Source organism: Carassius auratus, chromosome 7, assembly GCF_003368295.1.
Source record: "Carassius auratus strain Wakin chromosome 7, ASM336829v1, whole genome shotgun sequence".
Classification (NCBI taxonomy): Eukaryota; Metazoa; Chordata; class Actinopteri; order Cypriniformes; family Cyprinidae; genus Carassius; species Carassius auratus.
The window spans coordinates 22,070,645-22,095,638 of NC_039249.1; the positions used below are offsets into that span (position 1 = coordinate 22,070,645).

General features: G+C 38.6%; 1 protein-coding gene across 6 annotated transcripts in view; it reads right to left on the minus strand.

Annotated features, from left to right (window-relative positions):
- Window positions 1-25: 25 nt before the first annotated feature.
- Window positions 26-24,994, minus strand: part of mtss1lb (MTSS I-BAR domain containing 2b) — a 67,837-nt gene continuing 42,868 nt past the window's right edge. The window contains exons 4-16 of one of the 6 annotated variants that reach the window (XM_026267916.1): window positions 19,327-19,411; window positions 17,730-17,821; window positions 17,433-17,507; window positions 16,657-16,665; window positions 15,772-15,929; window positions 14,538-14,645; window positions 14,342-14,439; window positions 10,926-11,145; window positions 8,488-8,562; window positions 8,067-8,216; window positions 7,475-7,651; window positions 6,359-6,524; window positions 26-5,471 (exon numbers count right to left, since the gene is read on the minus strand). In XM_026267916.1, the coding sequence (XP_026123701.1) occupies window positions 4,693-5,471; window positions 6,359-6,524; window positions 7,475-7,651; window positions 8,067-8,216; window positions 8,488-8,562; window positions 10,926-11,145; window positions 14,342-14,439; window positions 14,538-14,645; window positions 15,772-15,929; window positions 16,657-16,665; window positions 17,433-17,507; window positions 17,730-17,821; window positions 19,327-19,411 (2,192 nt within the window). In that variant the 3' untranslated portion in view covers window positions 26-4,692. The remainder of the gene's footprint in view (window positions 5,472-6,358; window positions 6,525-7,474; window positions 7,652-8,066; window positions 8,217-8,487; window positions 8,563-10,925; window positions 11,146-14,341; window positions 14,440-14,537; window positions 14,646-15,771; window positions 15,930-16,656; window positions 16,666-17,432; window positions 17,508-17,729; window positions 17,822-19,326; window positions 19,412-24,994) is intronic. The other 5 variants (XM_026267918.1, XM_026267917.1, XM_026267919.1 and 2 more) reach the window with 5 other exon arrangements.

Here is a 24,994-nt window from a genome sequence, read left to right on the forward strand (position 1 = left end):
CATAATGAATATTCTTCACCTCACACACAGTTTAAGTACAACTTTTATTAATACTGGAATCATCACAGTGTGTTTTGTTACATTAGCTGTGACTAAACTTAACAAAAATTAGAAGGATAAATATTACCAAAAAGGAAACGATGTTATCAGCAACAGTGGCACGTTAGCCTTAGGAAAACAGCACAATAAATTAAAGCAGAAGAGTAAAGAGAGAAAAGCAGAAAGAAGGAAAACAGAGACAACAGCACCTGTAGCGTTACTCAACTTCAGTCAGAGGAAAGAGGAGGGCATGGGGTGGGACAAAAAAAAATGCACACCTCATATCTTTTACACGAGAATGAAATTAAGAGACATAATCAGTACACAGGTTAAGTTTTGAGCTGTAGACCCTGATGTTTGGGCTCTGTTGCTGCATGTGCATGATGCTCCTTGTATGCGAGCAGCTAAGATAAGAAAAGGCTCGCAACTCAGACTAACACGGCTCAGTTTCCATGACACCCGGTTGCCAAGCCCTCCCTACACGAGCTCGCCGTGGAGACGACAGCGAGGGAAAACCGTGGCGTTGGGGCTGAACCGAGCATGGGAGACGTGTGTCTTTGAATCGGCGCATCTTCGAGGAACAGCGCGTGATTGGCTGAAGAAGAGGGAGGCTGCAAATGAGCGTTTCATCTCTCTGTCACACGCACCACAAGATCGTTCATTGTCTGTAGCCATTTTAAAGATGTGAAACACAATGACAAGGGAAATGGAATGACAGAGGAAAGACTAGAGTGCAGCTGGCGTGAGTGAATATCAAAAAGGCATAAAGTTGCATAAGGCTAACATTATACTCAGTGATTGTGCGCTAACACTATAGGATTTGGTCAGTTATAACTTAAAAGCAAATACAAAGGATAGCCAATTCACTTGTTTGTTTGTTTTTGGCATTCGTTTGGTTCACCAACAAATGAAAGGGCGAAACTGAAGACACTGGTTTGTTTGTTTTGTAAATATTAACCAAAAATGCACAATGTGCTAATTACTAATGTTTCTCCAGGCAAATCCCCTCAAATGACAGAGATTATCTATAAGACACGCATTTAAAGGTTTGAATTATTTCTTTTTAGGGGAGCGTGGGAGATGGTCAAAATAGCTTAAGATAGAATATTACTAATCAAAATATTGCCCTCCAAAATCACATTTACACATCATCAAAGCACATATATTTCTAAACCACCTCTTCCCTGATAATTCGTAATATAACTAGGGGTGCTCCAGGGACAAACCAACCCGATCTCATGAGAAATCGTAATTATTTTACGAGGCGGTGATTTTGTATGAATTTGTACAGTGTGACTTTTACAAAAACATAACACAAAGGCTGAAGAGATAATAGGCTACGGAAACGTGCAAATGTCGAGTGCGCACTCACTGTATGAATTCACCAGAGCGTAAAATGGTTACGAATTGGCATGAGAGTTCGTTGGACAAATTTTGACTCCAGAGCTTCGCAGACTTCAAGTGTAAGATAACTAGCCAATGAAATTACATTTTCACAGCTGAATTGTGATGGCTGCCTTATAGTGAGCATATCATGCCGTTCAGCGGGAGACAAATGAGCATGACGTGAGTAATGTTAAACACTGCAAAACAAAGAGAAAGTGTGTATATAACCACCTGAGAACCAAAAGAGTCTATCCGCTGTGTGTGAGTATGTGAGTATTGAGCTCATACGTGACAGTGGTAGTTTTTCCATCCCCCATTTTACTCCAGAGGGGCTTTTAACTGTCATCTTGCTTCATGACCTCAGGAGCAGAAAACCCTCAGAGACTGACGTTACAATAAAGAGACAACAGTAAGCCAACTACCTGCAATCAGGCTTTTGTGTCTTTTTTTTCCTCCCCTTTTGCTTCTTCTCCACTTCGCTTCCTATCCGTTTCTTTCATCAATTATTCTCCACTGGCCTTGTCTTTCTCACTCTTGCTCATTCCGTTCTTCTTTCTCTTTCACTTCTCATCAACTCTCCATCTTCTTTCCTGTTGTATCCTCCTGCTTTTACTTGTCTGTGTATGTAATGCTGTGAATGGAACTTCCTTGTCATGTTGCTACATAAAGCAGGCCATGAAGCTTCACATGAAATGTGTAGATATGTAACAGAAATGATATTTTTTCCCCTCTCTTTGTTCAGCAAACTTTACTATATTACTGCTCAATTCACTTGTCGACTGATTCCTCACCCACCCCTTGACCCCCTACTGTAAGATAAAGTTCTGACCTGCTGATCGGCCGGCAGTGTGGGCTTTGAATTGCCATAGCCTTGTTCTTTCATTCCAGCCTGTTCTCAATATGGCCTCGGCGTTCCAGAACGGCACTATTTTCAGTTTGAGATCAGCACAGTCGTACATACGGTCACAAAGCAGACATACTTTTTCCTTTTGAACGCGCTACAGGCATTCCTAAAACAGAGTGCTCTATGCAACATAAATAATAAACAACCCAAAAGTCAGATTAAGGAGCGAGCGTCTGGCACAACAGCAGTATGTATGACCGCAGGGGTTATAGGGAGTCTTGGGAGAACAGAAAGTCACTCACAAACAGACACTACATGACTAAAACTATGTTTTGACCTCCTACGCATCACTTCCACATCCAGTATCATCACAGAGCATTGTTTTTCTTCACGTCAGGTGACCTTATGTCTCATAGTGATTGACTCCTATGTCATCAGAAACAGGCAGTGGAATGCTTTTATCATAAACAACTGGATGAGTTTTCTTCTCAGAGTTCATTCTCTCCACCTCCTTTGTTCATCCCTTCTTCCCTCTGCAGATGCAAAGTTCATTCTGATGTCCCAAAAAATGGCAGCCAGGTGTGTGCCTTCATCTTAGCTCGTTCTCTCCACCCCTCTTAAATATCTAGCAAGGGACTGTGGTTTGAGGCTTGACAAGTAAAAGAACATTTCCTGCAAAATTGAGTTGAATGTATTTTAGAGGCTCACATTGGAAACTAAATATAATGTGTCAACCGATTCCTTTTCAAGATCATTGGTCACAATCTGCAGTCAGATTCAGCTGGTTTACAGTTAATGCAATAGGCATCACAAAGTGTGCATGGACAATGAACAACACACACACAAAAAAACAAGAAAAACCTTTATTTATCTAGTGCTAATTTATAAAATATATACTATTTAAAGTTTTGGGGGCGATAAGATGGCGAGGCAAGTATTTTTTTTTTTTTTTTTTATCAGGGCTGAAATTATATTTTGCTGCTTTTGTGGAAACCGTGATTCATTTTATTTTTTGCAGGATTATTTTATGACTAGAAAGTTCAAACAAAAGTATTTATTTGAAACAGATATATTTTGTTGCATTATAAATGTCTTTACTGTAACTTTTGATCAAAACACACTTGTTGAATAAATGTATTCTCATTTAATTGACACTGAACCTTTGAATGGCAGTGTACTATTGTTTGTTTTCATAATAAATTTGCTGATTCTGAAATATAAAAAAACTGCACAAGAATAAGTAGAAATGAACATTAATTTAGATAAATTCTGTTTGTTAGTTTGTGATACCTAATACATTCACTAATACTGTAAACAAATTGATCCTACTGCAAATTGTTGCCAAATCATTCTTCTTAGGTCCATCTCTGCTTCACATCCCATCTCTCTCTTTTTTCCTATAGCATAACATTGCTACACGCATTCGTCTCCCTATGTACCAGGGCACGTGACCGCGGCGTCTCACAGCATTCACCACACACAGTGTGGCCACAGTGACAACTAGTGGTCAAAACTAGGCCTTAAAAGTGCTCTGCATCCTTTCTATTTTCTTTTTAAATAAGCCATAATTAGACTCAACAAGAAGTCTTCGAAAGCATCTGCTTCCCCAAAGACACCTGAACATCAAAAATGCACAACTTTATTCAAAGCTGATCTTCGAAACCTTCCCCCATCAAAGAAAAAAAAAAAGGAAAAAGCGTTATTGCTCCACTTTATCATGGCGGTTTTTCACCCTAAATCTACACAAATCCACATACCTGACATGAACGTTTCCTACGCTTCGGAGCTAGGAGGTGATTAACTGCTCGTAAATAAAACAAACAAGACAACAGAAGCGTACAAACAAAAGATAAATCCTGTCCCTCTACACAACCACGAGCTGACCTGCAGCAGAGCCCTGCTCACCTCCAGACTGCAGACCAACACACAACAGCGATACCACAAGACTTTCAGGATCTGATGGCAGTTTTACTGGAGGTGAGGGCGGGGTTAGAGAGAGCCTTGTGGAGGGGCAAGGATTTGCGACAAGCCCCTGCGTGCCCCGTGAGCTTCTCAAGCACTGATTCCTGGTGTCCATAATTTGGGGAGGGCCGTTACTCTACAGGGACCATGCGGACATCCTGGTCCCTTTTTTCTGTCAGTAGTTAATTGTCTCACTAAAGTTCAACTATGCCGCGGTGATGGGCGTGTTAATAAGACAAACATGCGTTCGGACACGCTAAGAGTTATAGTGGCCTGAGCCTGCTGTTACATATCATTTACTTTTTTCATTACTGTTATTCATTATTTTCTCTAATGATTTTAAACATTTAATTTTTTTTTATCCTCTTTTTCATAGCTCATTTTCTAAAGAGTCATTGTGAAGTTTTTTTTTTTTTTTTCTGGGTTACTTCGCTCATATTCTCCCATCTCTCCAGGAGGCATCACAAAATCCGGGGCGCTGAGCGATCGTTAGAGACGGTTTTGCGCAGTCGCACCCCTCGACGAATAGACCTCAGCATGTCCTCACCCTCCTGGGGCGCTTCAGGATCGGTTTGGGACTCGGGACCTGGCGGGGGCTGGTTTGGAAGCGATGGGAAAGGGAACTGGCCCTCACCTAATGCTTGAGCGCTGGCCACCAGCTCCCCGATCTTCTCCACCAGACTGTGGCGATTGGCAGCCAGCAGGTGGTCTTCTTCACCCGGTTGGGCGTAGACGCTCATCTCTAAGCCTCCAGCGCCTCCTGAGCCCCAGGCTGTGTTGGGCAGGCTCAGCCGCTTCGGAGAGGCCTTCACATACTCCAGCGCTCCTGGGGAGGGGTCATCCGGCACATAAAAGACACATTCTTCACTGCCCACACGGGCGGGAGGGCCAGTGTACCCGCCGGGTGAGTCAGGCACAGTGGGGGTCTTGACTGGCACAATGGGTGGGCGTATAGGTATAGGGCCAGCGCTGGAGAGGGTGCGCCTCACCCCCGGCTTTGTAGACGGCGTTCGCCGAATGGTGGCTGTACCAGGAATACCGCCCCCTCCGCCGGGTGGTCCGCCCAGGGCACCCACTCCGCTGGGCAGGCCTGCTGTGCTGGCGGGACGCTTAGTCTGTATCATGCGCCGGTAGTTCTGGGCGATATTACTGTGACGGGGAATTGTGGAGGATTTATCGAATTCAGCCTGACCATCGGCCTCAGTATCTCCGTTTACTGAGTAAACATCGTAGTCAGAGCCTGACAAAAAAAAATCCAACTTGTAACTTATCAAGTCTTATAACTAGTTTTGAATTAAAATAATAAGAAGTAAACATCTGGGGAAATTCACCCAAAAATGTAAATTCTGTCATTAATTACTCACCCTCGTGTCGTTCCAAACCCCTAAGACCTTTGTTCATCTTTTGAACACAAATTAAGATCTTTTTGATGAAGTCTGTAGTTTTTGATCCTCCATAGACAGCAAGAGAACTGCCACACTCAAGGTCCAGATACTCAGTAAGAATATCAATAAAAGCTATTCTCGTAGCTTTATAAAATGACAACTGAACCACTGATGTCACATGGACCGTTTTAGCAATGTCCTTACTGCCTTTCTGGGCCTTGAACGTGGTAGTTCTCTTGCCATCTATGCAGGGCCAGAAAGCTCTCAGATTTCATAAAAAATATTTTAATTTGTTTTCTGGTCTTATAGGTTTGGAATGACATGATGGTAGGTAATTAATGACAGAATTTTCATTTCTGGGTGAACTGTCCCTTTAAGGGCCATTCACACCAAGGCTGATGACATTAATGATAACTTAAATTAATAACTTTTAAAAATTAGGTCCACACCACAGCTATACTAATAATTGACACAGTGGAACAAAATTGATAAAATCACTTTCAAGATTTTTTTTTCTCTTTTCTAGCTGATGAACAAAAAGTATATTGACAGACAATAAGAATCCACTTGATTTTAAAGAGCTTGAGCATTTAGTTTGGCAGACGCTCAAGCACCAGTGCTTGCTTGTAATAAACAAATTTGGCGTTGACACAAACATAGTAAGTGCTGTAGTTATAGTTATCATTCTTGGTGTGAACAGACTTTTGCTAAGAGCACATGAATATTTTTGACTGTGTATTACCCTGTGAGGGGATGGTATCTTCAGAGCAGGATGGGGTGGTTGTCTGAGTGCTGTATCCACTAGAGTACTGAAGAGAGTCTCGGCTGCTCTTCTGCTGCTCCATGCTGAGGCCTCGTGTCAGGACCATAGCTAGATCACTAGCAGCCGGGGAAACCTCCTCACTGTGCTGCACCATGACACAATACATGCATACGGTTACATCAAGCACAGACTCAATGTGTGCATATGTAGACCTCAACTTTGAATCTTAAACTATGGAAATTGTATGAATATTAATTCAAAGAAACACTTTCTAAAAATAAATATAATTTCCAATCCATTATTAAAAATATTATTAAAATGTATATATTTATGATATATAAACTGTTAACTGTGTGTCAAGGAGTCAGACATTTTTATCCAAAAAATGCTTAAAATGCACATCAATACATCAGTTAAGATACAGTGCAAATTACACTGGGGGTTGAAAAGAGTGTGCATTTTTAGAGACTTTTTCAAAAATTCATTATTATTGTGTTTTCTGCTGTTTTGACTTCATGGTCCCCTATTGTCAAAGATAATGTTTCAAGGCCCAGCAAGATAAAACAAATTTTTGTACTGTATTGACATAGCTGCTTATTTTCCAAAGTTTTTATTTTAAAATAAATAGCAGTTGCAGTGTATAACAATAACTGAATCATTCCAGAAGTGTTATTGAGGGCTTACACTATGTATTTCCATTACATTTCTATGACTTTTCTAGTTCTGGTTGACTTTCCTAGTTGTTTGTGATTGCAGAGATTATATGTAGAAAGAGCCATTTACCTAAACAACCTACCTAAACAAAAATATTACTTTTTTTTAAAATAATTTATCAGTTATCAAATCTTGTCCAAGTATAGAAATCTGGTTCTTACGTTCAAAAGTTGCTATGGAAAACAAGTGAAGTTTTAGATTATTTTAGCTTATTTTTAGTATTTTTAAGCCATCTGCAGATGCTCCAGGTGGAGAACCATTGCATTATTAAGTACCCTAGGCCACAGCAGCCCATATTTAAAGAAACCAGCCTTTAGCAAACGGGTACATTTTGTCTTCGCCACACCAAATGATGAATGTTTCATATATGGTGAAAGTTACCTTGGCAGTTGTAGTGGCTGGGTTCATCCTTGGCCTCTGGTGGTCTTCTGAATGCATCCCAGAATACCCCTGTGACTGAGGAGAGGTTTCTGCCTCCCTCAGCCTATCCAGAGGCTCCTTCCTCCTCTGAAGTGTGCTGGCCAGCGGCAGCTCACTGGAACCTACCTTGGACCAGTCCTGAGGAAGCAGACGCGATTAATTCAGGTCAGTGTATAGCAACAAATGCAACGGTCTCGGGGCGAGAGAGAACACTGGCCCACGATCCAGCAGTTTGAGTGTCCTTTCAACAGATACGGTCTTATTTGTTTTCGAAAAAGCCCAATCTCAGTGTTTGCTTTACTGTTTGATAGGTACCTTCCGTGGTCTGCTCGGTTTAGCAAATCTCACAGCCGGAGATTTGAAACCAGGATCAAACAGCCAACAGAAAAGGTGCGTGTTAAAAAGCAAAATGAGGTAATGAATGAAGTGAAGCAGAAGGAAATCAAAACCAAAACACTGTCAGTAAGCGCTATTCAGGAGCCACATATTTAACGCACACAAAAAGAAGAGGAGATGAACAACACTGCAATGAGAATTGCCAATGGAGACAAACCTTCCAGCAAGGAACCTTGGATGTGGGAGAGGGTGTGTTGGATCCGGGGGAGCGGTTATAGGGTGGGGACGCAGGAAGTATGACAGAGAAAGGCCTGATGGAGCCAGTGTGAGAAAGAGCAGGGCGGAAGGTAGCGAAGGACGAGCCAAACTGCGGAATGGAGAGATAAGAGCGAGACCGTCAGAGTAGCAAGAGACCCCCTTCCCTTTACTCATGGGCATGGGAGCCTTTGTGTGTGTGGCTTTGCAGATACAGTGGCAGGAAAGATCAGATCTGATGACAGCACAAAGACGAAACCGGCAAGAGCAGACCCCAACCTGCCAATCAGCAGCACGAACCTCACGGGTCCCACAGACAATCCAAAATATCACTGAGAGCTTCAGCACACGTATGACTTCTGGACAGAGTACTTGATACTTACTGTGGTCGGAGAGCCACACTCACTAACTGACTGGCAGGTCTCAGATGCTTCTGAGGACGCTGAGCTTGAGGACTTCTGAAGAGAGAGAAACAGGGAAACATTTAGAAGGGCTTTGTTTGAATTCTTTGGATATTTTATGGTACTGCTTGCAATCAATGGACACTTCGTTGACAGAAAAATCACATTTTAAATTACTAACAGTTTTTAAACAAAGGACTTCAAGTCCTTCAACTTAAACGCCAAGTAAATGACCATGAGAGAGAAGGTTCAGAGAAGAGTTTGGGCTCACTAAAAGTAATTGATATTGATTGATTGATAAATTACAGTTTAAATTGTTAAAATATTTAATAATATAACAGTTTTAACTGTAATTTAATTAAATGCAGCTTGTGTGACCATACAAATCTTGAAACACAATCAAGCACAAAATAGGGGAAAGAAAAAAAAGACAGAAAGAAAGAAAAAAATATTAAAGACGGTTAAGTTCTTTTCTTTTCTTTTCTGTTGTTGCCATCTGCTGGTTGTTTTCATAACTATTACTAATACTATATAATTGAAAAAGTATGCTTTTTTTGGTTAGTGATTTAATAATAATAATAATAATAATAATAATAATAATAATAATACTGTAACTAATTCAGCCCAAAATTCTTGACTTTATTAAATTTAGTTTTATATGTATTTCTGTATTTGATCTTTTTTGTTTTATTTGTATTTATTTTTTTACTTTATGTTTGAACATTTTCCCTCATTCTGGCAGTGATATTGTCATTTCCAACGCATATAAGTTAAAAGCCAAACTAAAAAGATTTAAAGGTTCATTCTTTCCTGTGTGCACATCACCATTTAAAAATGATATGCATGACTCATGAACATCGCCTGGCGTGAATTATTTATGCTATCTAACCCTCAATATGCTTATCCTTCACGTGTCACACCTCAGCCAGAGGTTTGGTAGATTCACAGCCAGGCAAAATCCCCTTTTCTTTCCACAGTGAGAGAAAGTAGCATGTGAGCCCCGAGACGAGTGCATTTCTCTTGCTTTACTCACATAAGAATTCACTTTTTCTGTGCATACTGTAAAGCATATGTTCCATATACAATGCTTTACAAGCACATTTCAAGCTCTGAACTGTTATCTGTCACAGTTTTCCAGAGAGTGTAAAATTCTGCTTCACTCACTCTCTGACCATTAGTAAAAAAAATGTTTGATATACGGTGGTTCATAGCCTTGTCCACAAGAGGTCACTCTTACCTTGCAGACAGGGAATGTTGTTGCATGTTTGAACACTGTGGTTTGCTAAGGAAATGACATTCTTTGGGGGAGTTATTGCAATGCCAGCAGGAAAATAATTAGCTCTATAATTTGGTGGGGCTCACAATTACAACTTCATTATCTTTTGGGGTTTAAAATGATTTCTAAAGGATCATGTGACACTTTTGCAGTGATATTTTGAAGTTTTTCCATCACAGGATTATATTTATTCTTCAAATATATTAAAATATGAAACAGCTATTTTAAATTGGAATCACTGTTCACAATATTCCTGTTTTCCTGTATTTATGATAAAAGAAATGCAGGCTTGTTGAGTATAAGAGATTCTTTCAAAAAATATTCCAGCAGTACTGTAAATAAATATAAAAAATAAATGTTTACCGTCTATTTCAATAATAAATATTATAGCGCTATTATTTTACATTGGCTAGTTTGACTGACAAATCAATTGTGACCCTGGAGCACAAAACCAGTCTTTAGTCGCTGGGGTGTACTTTTAGCATTAGCCAAAAAAACACTGTATGGGTCGAAATTATAGATTTTCCTTTTAGGCCAAAAAAAAAAAAAAAAAAAAGATATTTTATAAAAGATATTTAGTAAATTTCCTACCGTAATTATATCAAAACTTATTTTTTTATTAATATTATGCATTTGGATTTACATTTAGTCATTTAGCAGATGCTTTTATCTAAAGCAACTTACTAATGAGGACACTGAGGATATGCATTGCTAAGAACTTCATTTGGACAGCTTTAAAAAGTAATTTTCTCAATATTTTGATTATTATTATTATTTTTTTTTTTATTTTTTTTTTTTGCACTGTCAGATTCCAGATCTTGGAATGATTTCAGATGATGATTTCAGATGATCTGTAAATCTCAATTTCGACAAACTGACACTTAAGACTCACAATTCACTCCAGAGAAAATCACTTTTATTTAAGTCTCATATCTGGTTTTTGGGTTTTTGTTTTTTCTCAGAAAGATGTTTTGTCAGCTGAACCTTCGCTATGTTTTTCAACAATAATACACTGAACACAGTGCTTCTATCCCTCACAGCCTTGTTTTCATTCCTGTCAAAAAAAAGGTCTCTACTTTCCAGGTTACCAACATTTCTACGGTACCATTTAGCCAGCATGAAACAAATACTTTGACATAAATACCTGGCTGGTTATATCGGAGGGCATGGGTGATGGAGGTTTGGAGTAGACGTTGGCGTCCTGTGAGATGAAGCCGGAGTCGTGGGAGGAGACGCTGCTGAGGCGGTGTGCAGCGGTGGTTAGCGGTTGGGCCAGGCTGCGGTAGCGACAGGACGAACTGGGTGAGTGAGTCTGAGAGCCACCAGAGGATCGAGAGGCGCTACTATGGGCGCTGTTTACACTGCTGCAGGGGCAAGGGGAAGTGCGACAGGGCAGAGGACCAGGGTGCAAGGGTGGGGTACAGAGGGCAGGTTATACCACCAGGAGAGGGTTTTACAAGATGAAAGGAACATGATTGACAGATGAAGTTAAGAAAACAATTACATGATAATGATTCACAAATATTAAAGGAGGGGGAAAAAAGATGGACAAACAAGGGTCTCAAGCAGTGATGGGGTTGATGGGTAAGGATGGAGGTCAGGGTGGGGGGCAAAGGGAGAACATATGTAAGACAAAGTTTGACAGGTGTGACACAGGGGGCCTAGTATGGAGATTGAAGGTTGTGTTCAGTTGTGTCGGCCTTGTGCAGCCAACGCACTTGAATCAACCCCCAGGACTCCATGCGAGGCGGCACACACACAGACAGGTACTAAATGACACTGTTAAAAAGGAAGCCTTAATTGGCCCTGGAGCCAAAGCAAAACACTAATGGTCTAATCAAAAACTCTACAGGGACTGGTTATGTAACAGTGATCTCGAAATGCTTTTGATTTGTTTTGAAGTAATTATTGCATATTCCAGGTTAAAAACAGCCCTGGAATATTAGACAGATTCTGGTGTTGAGGTTCTTTAAATGGGTTTTAACCTGAAATATTCATTTAAGTTACATAAATCAGACACACTTATTACTAGCAAATTATAAAAGTAATGACCTCATTAAACAGGGTACTTTAGTATAATTGTGATAATTGTCGCTGACTGCTATGCTTCATCCTTGACTTCATCAAGAGGAATCAATGGATGAATGACATGAATCAATAAACGTTAAACTGTGCCTGTTGAAAGCAAAGCTCTTACAGTGATATACAAAGCAACATTTTCATGACCGCAGTGCTCTGTCTCTAATATGTTGTTGGGGTTACATGTGATGTCAGCATACAGTGAGATTGTGTAGCACAGCAGCAGTAGCATCAGCAGCCCCCTCTTTCTCAGCACACACACACATACACACACACTTGCATTCAAAATATACACACACTCATAAAATATAACCTGGCTGGAAAAACAACTCAGGATAGTATCTAGGTTCTAGCTAGTCATTTAGTCCATTCGAGATGGTTGCTGGAATTAGCCTTCTCTTTAAAAGCATAGTTTACCAAAAAATTACTCATTTTGATTCTGTCTCATTTACTCACTCTCATGTCATTCCAAACCCATTAAGATTTCTAGTCCATTCCACTAAAACTCTTTAAAAAGTGCATAATGTCACGTCACTTGTGTTTTGTTTTGCTTCCCTCGTGTCCCATGTACCTACTGATCTAGTTTCCCTCATGTTTTCCTATGCCCATATTTGGTTTTCCTGTTCCAGCTGTTCCCCCCATGAAAACTCTCCCTCCAAATCTCCCTCTGACTTCCAACAGAGTGAGGAGTTTTCAGGAGTGATGTTATTACTGCAGCGAGATTGAAGTGCTGCGAATTTCTCCTTCCACCATACTGTACATTATAGTTATCATTTTTTATCATCTTAGAAAATAAACATTTTATTTTGTGTTAACATACTTACTTGTGTAACTACTCATGTAACTGTCTTTAAATAGGGAAAACATGGAAGTGTTTGGTGGCTTCTAAATTCATCCCTGTTTGGATCCTAAGGATTGTATGGTGCTAATCTAAATGTTAGCATAGTGACGCCGCGAGCTACAGTGATTGAGTCGGGAGAGGTACGTATCAACTTGACTAAGCTGAGGGAAGAACATAGTGGAATATAGAAAAATGGTGGAGTTTTCCTTTAAGACATTTTCATTAATGCTGTCATGTAACAAACTTGTCCAAATATAAAATTAAATGAATAGCTAATTGCTACATTGAATAAAACTGTAAAGACTACAAATATTATACATTGCAAATCTAAATAATTGAGAATCATGTAAAAAATATAAATAAAATAAAAACAGGGCACATTTCATTTAGCGATTATGCCATTTATGTAGTTTTGTTCGCTTGGCTGTTTCCTTTAAAAGGACAGATATTTGTCAAGTTTTTCGTCAGGTGTCTTTTTTTAATTATATGATGTCATTTTGTTGCTGCCTTGCCGCAAGCCAATCACTGCATTGCTGATCATGGTTTTGAGTATCGATACATAGCCCCCTTTAAACCAACCCATGAATGAGCAATTATTTCAGATAACTCAATCCACCCATACTTATCATCAACAACAGCCAGATCCTGATTAGAGTGATGATATCATCTCAGAAGTAATAAGCACCCCAGGTGCTTCTTGTTTTTCCCTGTTTGAGTTGTGTATTTGAAAGGATAGTTCTGTTCAGAGTTTTTTCGTCCACTGTTAAACACTATTCCTTGTCTGTTCTCCAGTGCTCCTGAAGTTGTTCTTATTTTAGATTATCATTAAAGATTGTTGAAGCTTATTCTACGTCTCCTCGTTCCCTCGCTCCAGTGAATTGTGACGCATTAAGAGATTTTACGTCTGTTGACCAAATCTGATTTGTGTTGATCAATGTTAACATGACAATAAAAGCCTAGATTAAATCTGTCCATCACATAAAGTGATTCTGTCTTTTCAGATAACTTGGATTAAAGTGCTTGGTTCATATGGATTACTTATATGAAGATTTTCTTTTAGCATTTATTGTTTGAGTGAAATGGACTTTCAGTGGAGGGACAGAAATCACTCAGGTTGTACTGTTTTGATGATGAACAAAATACTTTTGGAAAGGTTTAAAAGGGTGAGTAAATGATAACAGAGATTTTCATCTTTTGGTGAACTATCCCTTTAACACTGAATGAACAGTTGGCATCTTTTTGTTTTTTAATTATTATCTAGGATGGTCTACAGGCTTGGACCAGCTTAAACCAATGAAATACCAGATACCATTCCCGAGACACAGCATAAGCTTGTTTCCCCAGCAGGGCAGTTAGTTACAGAACAAGCACAAGCTACCATTTGGCAATATATATATATATATATATATATATATATATATATATATATATATATATATATATATATATATATTAAGTAAATTGTACCGTCGTTTTGCAACAAAGCAATTCCAACAACGAAAAGTCAAGGAACATAGTACACACAGCGCAAGCAACAAGTCTTTCTAGCAGAAAAAGGCTAATAGCCAGAAATAAAGATTTAATAAGTGTGCTAACATTACTGGCAGCATAATGTCTCTATTTCTTTATCACTATCTCACCTGCACATGCTGCTTTTCCTGGAGCCGGAGCTGCTGGGAGAAGAGGGGGGAGTCTGGTAGGACCAAGAGTAATCAGAACCCTTAAGGTCTTTTATTACCTGCAGGAAAGGGAGAGAGACAGTCGTATTAATGGTCTTACTGTAAAGCACTGTACAGTACACGCTACATGGTGACTGGTGTATCTAAGCATGTGCACCTGTTCACTGGCCGGGGGCAGTTTGTGGGGCTCTGAGGTTAACACAGTGAGGTCATCAATAATGGCCTGAAGATGAGTGATCTCTCCCAACATTGCAATCTCTCCATTCTAACATCACACAAGGACACAACCACAAGTTCATAGATCAAAACCTAATTGAACATCACATAATGCCATTCAAACGACAGACAGTAACACATTCTAAGAGCTTTATGTATTTATGTCCCATTTATTTTGTTTGTTTATTTACTGTGCTTAAATGAAGTCTTAAGACAGGCTCTTCATTATAATAATCATATACAGTATAACTTTGATGAGGCATTTCCTCTTTTAATTTCAAAACAAAAATGTTTTTTTAATGATTTAATGTTAAAAGAAATGTGTAGATAAATATAATACTAAAAATAATAACTAGTAAGTAGTGCATAGCAATTATTTCACAGAACAAATTATTATTATTATTAACATTACTATATGGAGCAGTTCTCATTATTAACTAGTTGTTTATTAGCATGCATATTATTAACAAATTGGCTGTTTATTAGTGCTTATAAAGCACATATTTTGCATGACCAACTTCTACATCCCTAATACTATATACTTATATGCAGCAAATTGGGAGTTTATTGAGACAAAAGTCATAGTTAATGGTTTGTTAATAGCAAGAGTTGGACCTTAAAATAAAGTGTGACCATAATAAGAAATTTTTCTTGAGCATCAAATCAGGATATCTTAAAAAATATGTGACTGGAGACTGGAGTAATGGTTTGAATAAATTATTATTATTAAATCAAATATATTAAATACACAGTTATTTTATATTTTAATAATATTTCACAATATTACTGTTTTATTCTTGTATTTTTATCAAATAATTCAGCCTAGATGGGCATAAGAGAGTTACACTTTATTTTACAGTATTATTCATGTGCATTTGCGTTTGAGTAATATTAATTAACAATACTATAGATTAGAATTAGGGTTTGGTTTAGGGTTATTTGCCTGTAAGTATGTACCGTTTACTGTTATTACTATAGTAAGTATATGTAACACATTGGACACTGTAAAATAAATGTTCTTCAAGAGGTTTCTTTTTTTTAAAAAAAAGATTTTACCAACCCCAAGTTTTTGAACAGCTATGTACTTGGGAACGACTGTTAAGGCTTTTTAAAAAACAGTGCCTCATTCAATATTAAGAACAAAAAATAAGATCCTTAAATGAGGTGGGCAGTACCACTACTGGCTGCAGGAAGCTGATGAAGGTACAAAAGCGTCCTCTCTCCTCCACTAGAGCACGCCGCACCGCCTGTTTCTCCGTCTCCTCCATCAGCAGGTACATGTCATTCACATCCTGCATTGCACTGTCCAGCTGTGGCTGAAGGTCCCCCCGGCCTAAAGGGGGTGACAGAGAGCATAACAGAAAAGAAGGGGGAAAGGGAGGAAGATGAAACAGTGAAGAAGAGACGGAATGAAAAAATGGCCAGAGAATCGGACAGAAAGGCAGGACGAATGAAAGAATGTAAAGGACAATCAAAAGAAAAAAGTGAAAAGGAGTCAGAACACAAAAGAATACACAGCATTAGATGAGAATCATTCTCTCTTCAGTCTCCAGCAACACGAACGCAATGTGAACACAGAACAAAATGAACTACTCCGACTAGCACCTACACAACCAATGTAGACAGACGCTTCTGAACTCAGCGGTCGAACATCTTCTACTCTTAATGAAACACATGGAACCTCCCAGAGGAAGTTAAAAGGTTAACTCATGCAGACTATATTGTTAGAGATGGTCGTGACATTTGCTGAAGAAGCAAAGTCAGCTATCTGCAGTAGAACTGCTTCCAGGAACACAAGTGGCATGCATGGTAGGAGGGCATCAGCAAAATCATGCACAAAGCAAACCCTCAGGTGTTATAATGGAGAAAAGAGAAAGGCTGTGATCTTAAATCAGCTGGCAAGCCGAAATGTAAGGTGGGGGTTAAACCCGATGGGCAAAGATCTGTCTAAAGACGTGTTTGGGTCTTTTTCGAGTTGAGGCCAGGTTAAAGGGCCATGCAGAGTGACGAGTGAGAAGAATCTAAGTGAGCCACAGCTTGGTGTAGAAAAACATACTTACCCTGTAGCTCTATAGAGAGAGAGTAGATGAAAGAGAGAGAGAAGAATCCAAGAGAGGGTAAGGAACAGAGAGAAAGAGATACAGAGAGAGAGAGAGAGAGAGAGAGGAGGGAGAGCACTGTGTTAGGGTTAGTATTAGGAAGCAATTCAACTCATTTCAAGGCCAAATTGTTTCAGAAAAGCCAAACCACCAAAGCAGATTAAACCAAAACCAAATTCAAAAATCAGCCAAAATGCATGATGCAAAAAATCAAATCAAATACATAATCATATCATACTGAATGGTCTTAGAAGGAATGAGATGCCTGACTAAACAACATAAATAGGGAGCTTTTCCTTTAACACTGGAGTCTTCCTAGTAACACACAGGGTTGTCATCCTATCTTCAAAAGGAGAAATTATTGGCTGCTGGGATATAAACACCAACTGCTCAGCAAATGAGGTGAGAGTTGCACTTCTGCGCTTCAGCCAGCAGAGGGGGGTGCTTACATTGCAGAGGATTGATTCCCAGATATGAAGGGTCAGTCATTTCATTGAAAAACACTTCTCTGAAAAGCACTCTACACAGTCTCTATGAGGCTTTAACAACACTTCCGAGATTCAACTGCCCATCACCAACCATAGGAGCCACTAAACGCGTTCAACACTAATGGCATATGAACAGCAGGTTGTTCTGAACATCAAATAAAACAGCCAGTTTTGACCTTGGGGAAATGTCCTTGGCTTATTCCCAACACATTTCTGCTTTGTAATAGATAGAAAAAAAAGATGTATTACCTTTCCTGGCTTTTTTCTGTAATTTCATGGTGTCTGACGATTTCTTCTTTATTTCATGACGAGACCGTTTATACTCTGAAAAAAAAATATATATATATTATGCACTTTATTTTATGCTTCTTATTATAGCAATTACAATAACTGGTAACTGGGTGATAATTATACTAACCCTAAACCTATCTTTAAACTTAACATTAATCCATGTGGTTATTGTATACTATCCAGTGCATTCTTGGGTAAGTACATGGACTGTAAAATAAAGTGTAACCAGCTAAAAGTGTAAAGCTGCTAAGTCACCTTTGGCATGGTCCTTGTCCAGTTGGTTGGCTGTCTTCTTCCAGTCTTCAATACGGTCCTGTAGCGGAGTGATCAGGCTCTCCATCAAAGCACTGAGAGCAATGAAGAGAGGATCATGTTCTCAACCGTTCACAGCTGAGTCAGAGGTTCTCATTCAATTACAGAGCAATATGAACATTCGCAAGGAAATCTCATCAACCCTGTGGCGGTTCAGAGCATGAGAAATGAAGACTTTGGTTTACAGTCTGAGGCATCCATTCATTAGCCTGTCAGAGGGAGCTGTCAGCAGATGTCCTTTAATGACGTGTGAAAAGTGTGTGTATTTGTGTTCTCTTGTCTTGCCAGTGTCATCAGACTTTGAGAATGAGTCTGTGAATAAAGTGTGTTGGGATGTTCACATTTGTGCATGTGAAATAGCTCAGTGTCCTGCACTTCAGAACAAACAAATATACGTGCACCCACACATATGAAATTTCGATAAACGAGTGTGTGAAGATAAATATTCCTGATAAGGACTTAAAAAGTCAGCCTGGTCAAAAAAAAAAAAAAAAAAAAAACTAAACTAAACTTAACTTAACTTAACTTGACTAAACAGTCTGCTCATTATCAAAACAACAAAGCACAGCAAAACAAAACAAAACATTAACTATTGACTGATTAGAATACTAAGCTGATTTGTTAGAAGAAGAAAAAGAAACTGTTGACCAACTTTTGAAGTTTCATATTAGGGCTGTGCAAAAAATCGAATGCTATTTTCATGCGCTAATCGCGATTCCAGGAGGTTCCCAGATTAAAAAAAAAAAAAATGCTTCCCGGGGTTAAAATATAAGTTTTTTTGGCATGGTTGTCTTGGTAAAATTCGCATTTTAGGGGCTAAATGTCTCGTTATTGGTATGGGGTTGCCTCGAACCGCGGACATGAAAAACAACCGCAGACTTGGCAACACTGGTTCAGGTGGTGCGGCAGTTACTCCACAGAGCCGTAGTCTACCGACAACTAACACAAAATCGCTTTCAAAATCAGTAAAGAATTGCCTGCGATTTTAACATCGATTTTGTGTAGATTGTCAGTGAATTACGGCTCTGTGTAGTAAATGCCAACCAGTGTTGCCAAGTCTGTGGTTGTTTTTCATGTCCGTGGGTCGAAGCGACAATACCAATAAAGTGATATTTAGCCCATAAAATGCAAATTTTACCGAGGCAACCATGCCATAAAACTTTAATTTTAACCCCGGAAAGCAATTTTTTTATTCGGGGAACCTCCTGGGAACGCGATTGGGCTAGTTTGGACTAGTGTTGAGAAGCAATTGTGTTGTGAAAACCTGGCAACCATGATCTTGAACGCACGTGCTGGGGATATACTTCTAATTACAGGAGCGTCTTTACTGATGAGATGTGCATGAAAATCGCATTCAATTTTTTGCACAGCCCTATTTCATATATGATCTCTGTGTTAAAAATTCATAACAATGTTTTGCCCATATTTGTGCTCTGATATGTTTTTTGTGATACGTATATGCATACATGTACTCGTGTTGTAAATAGACTTTTAAACTATGACACACAGTAAGCAGATGACAGGAGAAATGTTCTCGCACTTAGTAAAATGGCGTAGTTTAGCCTCAATGCTGCGATGTCTCATACACATGCGGGTCAGCGCTGATCCGATGTCTCTGGTGGCACCTACAGGAGACACAAGAGACAAAAAACTGTCAGATTATTACGGAAATTACACATAGGACACTTTGTAGTTCAATGACCAAAACCAGCATGGTACAAACAGTGGCTGCAGTCCAGAATGTTATGAGCTTCACTTTAATCACTAGCATTTTAAAGACCTTCAATTGTACAACTTCCAGTAATTCAAATATTTATCACTAACATGGATCAGTAGTTTACACTTGCTGCAGTCTAAATAAAAGTGGTTTCATTTGAAAGACTATCCAAAGTGTTTGTGAAACCTGTAGCCACAGTATAAATTAGGCTATTTTTAGTTGCAGGTTGAAAAAAAAAACCTTTGGAAAATCCTGACCCCAGTATTTATAAGAAGGAGTTTGTTTTCTTCCAAAGAAGGTGGCCTGGACATCCATTATGTCCCTTAAGTGTTTATATGTCAAACTGAATTGTTAAACTGAGAAGTCTGAAAGTGTTGCCTGGAACTGCACTAGCCCTTTAATTTAACTGTACCATGACATTCAATATAAGAAACAAAGTATTTTTTACAATGTCAAAACACTGTCTCACATATGACTGTGAAAATGTGAAAATTTGACTGGCAAACTACCTCAATGTCCTGTATAAAAGAGTCATTTCATCAATAAACCTTAAAGCTGTATGCATCTCTATCACCAAAATGGCTGCAAGGAATGATTTACCCATCTCTTCTCTGCATTAGTACTTTCAGCTTATACACAATTTGCTGACCTCAGATTTCCAGTAGATCTCAGATCTCCAAACCAGTAATCTAGGCCCTTGTCAAAGAGGCACAAACCCTAAACAATCAATTCTGAGGCTCAAAAGGTAAGATTTTTAAACATTGGCCTGAAGACCAAATTTTGACCATGTATGAAAAATTATACAGTATAGATGTTTCTCCAACATTTTCTGAGGAGAGGAAAAGACCTAAACAAGGCTTAAATTGAATTGTTCAAAACTGAGAATAAAGGATTTTAATATGAATGTAATACCATAGTACAGAATGGAAGAATTTGATGTTGAAACACTGAAACATTTGAGTTTTGACTTTTATTACAGATGTTCGTGTCTTGAAAAACAGAATAGTTTGAGACATTCAACTCATCACCTTCAACTCAACCTTGCCAAGACAGAACTGCTTGTGATTCCAGCAAACCCATCGTTCCATCACAATTTCACCATCAAGTTAGGTACATCAACCATAACTCCTTCAAAAACAGCTAGAAGCCTTGGAGTTATGACTGATGATCAGCTGACTTTCTCAGACCACATTGCTAAAACTGTCTGATCCTGCAGATTTGCTTTATTCAACATCAAGAAGATCAAGCCCTTTCTTTGGGAACATGCTGCACAACTCCTTGTTCAAGCTCTTGTTCTGTCCAGGCTGGACTATTGAAATGCCCTCTTGGCAGGTCTTCCAGCCAATTCTATCAAACCTTTACAATTAATTCAGAACGTGGCAGCAAGATTAATTTTTAATGAGCCAAAAAGAATACACGTCACACCTCTGTTTATCAATTTGCACTGGCTTCCATTGCCATCCCAAAGAAGCACAAAGTCACTTTTACGGACTTTTAAATTAAATGTTCCCTTCTGGTGGAATGAACTCCCCAACTCAATCCGAGCAGCTGAGTCCTTAGCCATCTTCAAGTATCGCCTTAAAACAAATCTCTTCCATCTTTATTTGACCCTCTAACTTTAACACTCACTATTCTAATTTTATTCTTTAAAAAAATCTAACTACCTTTCTAATCTTTTTGTATTCTATTTTCTTTTCATTTATTATGCAATTTTATATGTATGTGTGTGTGTATGTGTAAAGACCTCTAACTAGCTTGCTCTATTCTTTTTTTTATTCTATCTGTTTTCTTTTTATTTATTATATTAGTTAAAATCCCATGCTACGTGTACTGTGTTAACCTAACTGAGACTTGTTATAGCACTTATATATCATTGCTCTTTTTGTTGTTTTTGATTGCTTCCACTGTCTTCATCTGTAAGTCGCTTTGGATAAAAGCGTCTGCTAAATGAATAAATGTAATGTAAATGTAATCTCATTGCTGTCTATAAGAAACAACTAAGATTTAAAAGATCTCATTTGACATTTTCTCTACTAAAAATTAGCTTTGCTAGTAACATAGTTACTTTAACACTGAATGACTTGCACACAAACAAAAAGCACATATTGTATACACACACAAATCAATTCTGAAAGTCATACACATCACTCTCAGAGAGCAAATAAGTCAGTGAAGCAATAACATTAAAGCTAATTAACTTTTAAAGAATCAGAACAAAGAAAAATACCAAACACTATTCATATATACATATATGTGTGTGTGTGTGTGTGTGTGTGTGAGTGTGTACTTGTTTTTCCATTCTGGTGGGGACTTAAACCTGAATACACACAGACTCATGGGGACTCCTGTCACATATACCTAAATTGAGGTCCCCACGGGTAAATAAGCTAATAAATTACACAGAATGAAGTTTCTTGAAAATCTAAAAATGCAGAAAGTTTCCTGTGAGGGTTAAGTTTAGGTGTAGGGTTGGTGTAGGGCGATAGAAAATACGGTCTGTACAGTACAAAAACCATTACGCGTATGTAGAGTCCCCACAAGGATAGCTGTGTATGAGAGAGAGAGAGCCTGGTAAAAATGCTCGTTTTAGATGAAAATGTCATATGGCTTTTTCAGCTGAATTCTTCATTAATATAAACACGTATAAGACATATAGTCAGTGCATGGGACAAACAATTGTCAAGCCATTGACTGTCTATTATCCATTGCCATTTTGCCTTTTACAACAGTAATGTGTTCACTAAAACAGATTTTCTGCATGGCTGCTCTGAGTGCAATGAGTTAAACATGCATGCATGTCGACACACACACACACACACACACACACACAGAGAGAGAGAAGGGCAGACACGCATACAAACAGAGTGTTTCTCCAATGAGACTCCAGTTAAGGCATGAGAGAAGCTCCATTCACAATTAACACATTCCTACATCATGCCTCTTGTTCTACCCAGCAACCATTCATTAATCCATCCCACAAACACACACACAGAGTGAGATGATACAGTGCCTAATGTCAAAGTGCCCCCGTACCTTAAGATAGTGAGAGAAAATTACAACAGACAAAAACAGGGAGGAAAAAAGTGTGAGAATGGAAAAGGTGCAAGCGAGGTGTTCTTCACACATTTTAATTGCTTCTCAACCAATGAACAAAACCAGATCCTCCAACATTTTTTTTTTCTTTTTCATTAATCCATTTCAGTTGAATGTACATCAAAATATACAAGAGATGATCTCTTGCTACTTCTGTTTTATTGCAACTTTAATGTAAATTAAGACAGCTAACATCTGGCTAATGTTACATGTTCTCCATGCGCATGCTCAGTTCTCCCACTGCGTGTCTGTCGCAAACCATTTCTGAGAAAATATCAGATTGAAATGTCTCTGATGGCCACTTGACAATGTCCGGATCAGCGTGTGCTATGAAGCAGTGTACTGTTGTTACCGCAGTAATCTGTACAGAGTAGCAGTATTCACAGAGTGCTGTCACCTCCATCTGTTACAGCAGTCTGTGTTTACTGTTAGCCTCATCATCAAGACCCGCACTGCCACACCAGCCCCCACATATTGATTTTTCTCACGAAATTTAGTCACCACCATGTGAAAATGACCATTCTGAGAAAAGAAGAGTGGAAAGAAAGAGCAAAAGTTGACCAACACTTGGAATGATGTAAAAAAAGTAAACAGATTCACCACCTTCCTCATAAATGATTGTATTTGTCTAATCAATTTCTTAATGCCCAAACAAAGTCTAAGAAATTTCAGTACAATGAATATATCAAATAAAGTTTAATGTCTGATATCTAGGCATGCATAACATATGGGGTATATAACATATACGTTATCTGCGGTTAATAATTTTGAGAATTACTACTCCAATATTATTATATATAATTTTACAATTATATGTTGATGCACATTACCATTCAAATGTTCAGGTCCAGTACAATTTTAATGATTTGATTGATTGATTTTTTTATTTTTATTTTTTTATAAATATTGTTCAGTTTATTTACTTTCTATACATAAAAGAATCCTAAAATACTTAATCTAAGTTTCTAAAAATATTAGGCAGCATAACTGTTTTTTGATACCAAACTTGAGCACTATAATTTTCCAGTATTGTATACTTAAAGGGGTCATATGAGTTTGCTAAAAAACCATTAGTTTGTGTATTTGGTGTAATGGAATGTGTTTACGTATGTGGATTAAGGTTAAAAAAACACATTATCTTCCACATACTGTACGTTATTGTTGATCCTCTATGCCCCGACTTTCTGAGATGCGTAAATTTTTACAAAGCTGATCGGGCTGAAAAGTGAAGTAAATGCTGATTTGCCAGCTATCAAGTGCATTGTGATTGGCCGAATGCCTCAAGCATGTGACGGAAATGTTATGAAATGCCGTCTCCCGGCACGATGAGACAAAAACAATAAAACTTATTATAAACGAGGCATTTGTTGCATCCAATGGGGACATAATTACTGATTATAATGACTTATACTGTCTTTTTATGTGTTTTGTTGCGTATCGCCAGAGACAATTTATAAAAGACATGCCACTTCCTCAATCCTCCATACAACTATATAAGGAAAACCCATAATGGCAAAGATGGCCCACCCCTCATGCTGGAAAGCCAATCATCTGCTTTTAACAGTCAAACCGTTAAACATTTGAGCCTATAGTCTGGTTCCACTGACGCATATGCACAGTTGAGGTTTTGCGACAGCGGAGATGATTTGGCAACAGCGAGTTGTGGTGTGTGCAAGATCAGATGGAATCCACATAGAAGAGGGTGATAACAATGCGAAGGCACCGGACTACCAAGGTAGTTAAAGCTTTTATATCGACCACAAATATGCATTTGTTTATGTGCATGGCACAACACTGGCATTCTGGATAGAGACGTAAATGAAGTTTGTGTCGTGAACCCTTGCGCATGCGTAGTAAAAGTATAACCTGTGGGGAAAAAGGCATTTTAAACCTTATTTTGGGGCTAAGTCATCAATCTTTTTTCAGCGATTTTTCTGCTGTTTCTATACATGCAGTTTTTATGTCCCTGTGACCAGTGAAAGTGCAGTTCAGACTCTCTGCCCATTCATTTAGATAGGAGCCTGGTCTTGTTAGTCTGCAACAGCTGCCCGGAGGGGTTGCCAAGATGGCGGCCAAGTGGCATGACTTGCCTAAAAGGCAGAGGTGGAAAGAGTACAAAAATATTCTACTCAAGTAAAAGTACCATTACATTAATGAAATTTTACTTAAGTACAAGTAAAAGTACCAGTCTAAAAATCTACTCAAGTAAAAGTAAAAAGTAGCTCATTTAAAAATTACTCAGAGTAAAAATTACTTAGTTGCATTTTAACAGTGGGATGGAGACAAAAACAGTGAGAATAAAAGTTATGCCTTCTTTCTTTGCATGAACTTTTGGGTGGCGTTATGCAAATCTTTACACATCTTGATGTAAACATGTGGGGGCGTGTTAGAACGAGCC